Source organism: Saprolegnia diclina (genome assembly GCF_000281045.1).
Source record: "Saprolegnia diclina VS20 unplaced genomic scaffold supercont1.195, whole genome shotgun sequence".
NCBI classification, from domain to species: domain Eukaryota; phylum Oomycota; class Saprolegniomycetes; order Saprolegniales; family Saprolegniaceae; genus Saprolegnia; species Saprolegnia diclina.
In genome coordinates, this window is record NW_008246262.1 from 26,365 (window position 1) to 28,418 (window position 2,054).

The following is a 2,054-nucleotide window of genomic DNA, read 5'->3' on the forward strand; positions in this document are numbered from 1 at the left end:
AGGAATCGTAGAAAGGGCGCTGGTGAAAGCTCCTCGATCTCCGCTTGTCCTTTTGTTGCCCTCGTAGGGGTGTAACGTTGTTCCGTCACCCTCCCACCCAGCTCTTTCCCGTTTGTCGTTCGATGTCGGTAGAACGGCGTCTTCTTGTTCCAAACCACACAGTATAAAGCTCGCAAAGAGCGTCCAGCACTTGGTTTCGAAGCTCTTGGTAGCGGGGTCTCTCGAGTGGTCGCCTCTCTGACAGCGTTGCTTATCTTTGGTGCGATGGAACGATGACCTATCGCCCCTTTCCTCGTCTTTCTTGGCCCTTTCCTCGTGCAAGGGCCCTTTCCTATGGTGCTCGATCCCGGCGTCCCACGTCACGGTGCAAGTCACGCGGATCTTGGCCAATCAAACGTGCGTACCGACACAATTATGTCCAATCCGCGGCGACCACTGCACCCAGCCTGGTCGTGCCGGCGCTATCATTGCAAGTTTGTATGCTCACGTGGCACCATGTGGTGGCCGCAGAAACTGGGTACGGCGTGTATCCTTGAACTTCGCACACGACGACGTCCATCGGATCCTGGAGCCTCCGCGGCAGATTCGATCCAACTGGACTTGATACAAACACAGAGACAGAAACCAGCATCGAATTTAGCAAGATTCGAGCCGCATGGCGCGCGTGAAAGCACTTTGGCGGCGCCGTTCGACTCACAATTCAATTGCCACCACACACGCCACACGATGGTCAACAAGTTCTTCCTTCGCGGCCTTGGGTTCCTCAACGATGCGTACGATCTCTCGGTCATCAACATCATCAACGTCATCTTGGAGCACCAGTACGGCAAGAGTGTCTTCGACTCCAACATGAAGTCGAGCGTCTCGACGTCCGCACTCATTGGCGCCGTCCTCGGTCAGCTCGTGTTTGGCGTTCTCGGTGATATTTACGGCCGCAAGAACTGCATGGTGGCCACCTGCGCGCTCCTCATCATCGGTGGTATCCTCTGTGCGGCAGCCTACGGCGGCTCGGACCTCGGTACGCTTTGGTTCCTCGTCGTCGCCCGTGGTATCCTCGGTTTCGGTATCGGTGGCGAGTACCCGCTCGCGGCGTCGTCGTCGTCGGAAGATGCGACGTCGCCCGCCGACCGCAACCGCCGCGTCGCGCTCACGTTCTCGCTCCAGGGTGTCGGCTTCCTCATTGCCGGCATCATGGGTCTCATCATGGTCAACGTGCTCGACGACACGCCGCAGCAGCTCGAGATCATGTGGCGCGTGCTCTTTGGTGTCGGTGTCCTCCCGGCGCTCTTCCTTGTCTACTATCGTATCACGGCCGAAGAGACGCACGTGTACAAGACGATGCTTGCGGAAGAAGTGCACATGAAGAAGATTCGCTGGTCGTTCATCCTCAAGCACTACGGCAAGAGCCTCCTCGGTACGGCCGGCACGTGGTTCCTCTTTGACATTGTGTTTTACGCGCAAAACCTCTTTTCGGCCTCGATCCTCTCGGTGATTGGCGCCAACTCGACGCTCAAGACGATCGCGCTCCAGAACGTCTTGATCTCGCTCGTGGCGCTGCCGGGGTACTACGTCGCGTGCTTTTTCATCAACAAGATGGGCCGCAAGCTCATCCAGCTCCAGGGTCTCACGTGGATGACCATCATCTTCCTCGTGCTCGCCATCTGGTGGGACTCGATCAAGGGCCAAAGCGCGCTCTTCATCATCCTTTTTGGCTTGACGCTCTTCTTCTCCAACTTTGGCCCCAACATGTCGACGTTCGTCATGCCCACGGAGATGTACCCGACGGCCATCAAGAGCTCGTGCCACGGCTTCTCGGCCGCCATGGGCAAGGCGGGTGCTGCCATTGGCTCGTACGGCTTTGCGCACTGGGTGAAGGCGCCCGGCTTTGGCTACGTCGGCACGTGGTACACGTTTGCCGGCATCTGTTTGGCGGCGCTTGTCCTCACGTGGTTCTGCATGTTTGACAACAACGACGGCGACATGTCCAACATCGACAACGAGTTCAAGGCCAAGCTCGCGCTCGAGAACGACGAGACGCGCAAGTCGTTTATCGC

The 2,054-nt window shown here is 57.9% G+C and overlaps 1 protein-coding gene across 1 annotated transcript; it reads left to right on the plus strand.

Annotated features, from left to right (window-relative positions):
- Positions 1-726: 726 nt before the first annotated feature.
- Positions 727-1,964, plus strand: SDRG_17089 (hypothetical protein; the record flags this gene model as incomplete). The annotated part of the gene is made up of 2 exons (XM_008623323.1): positions 727-1,834; positions 1,876-1,964. The coding sequence occupies 2 exons, from the start codon at positions 727-729 to the stop codon at positions 1,962-1,964; spliced, it is 1,197 nt and encodes a 398-aa protein (XP_008621545.1).
- Between the last annotated feature and the right edge of the window lie 90 nt (positions 1,965-2,054).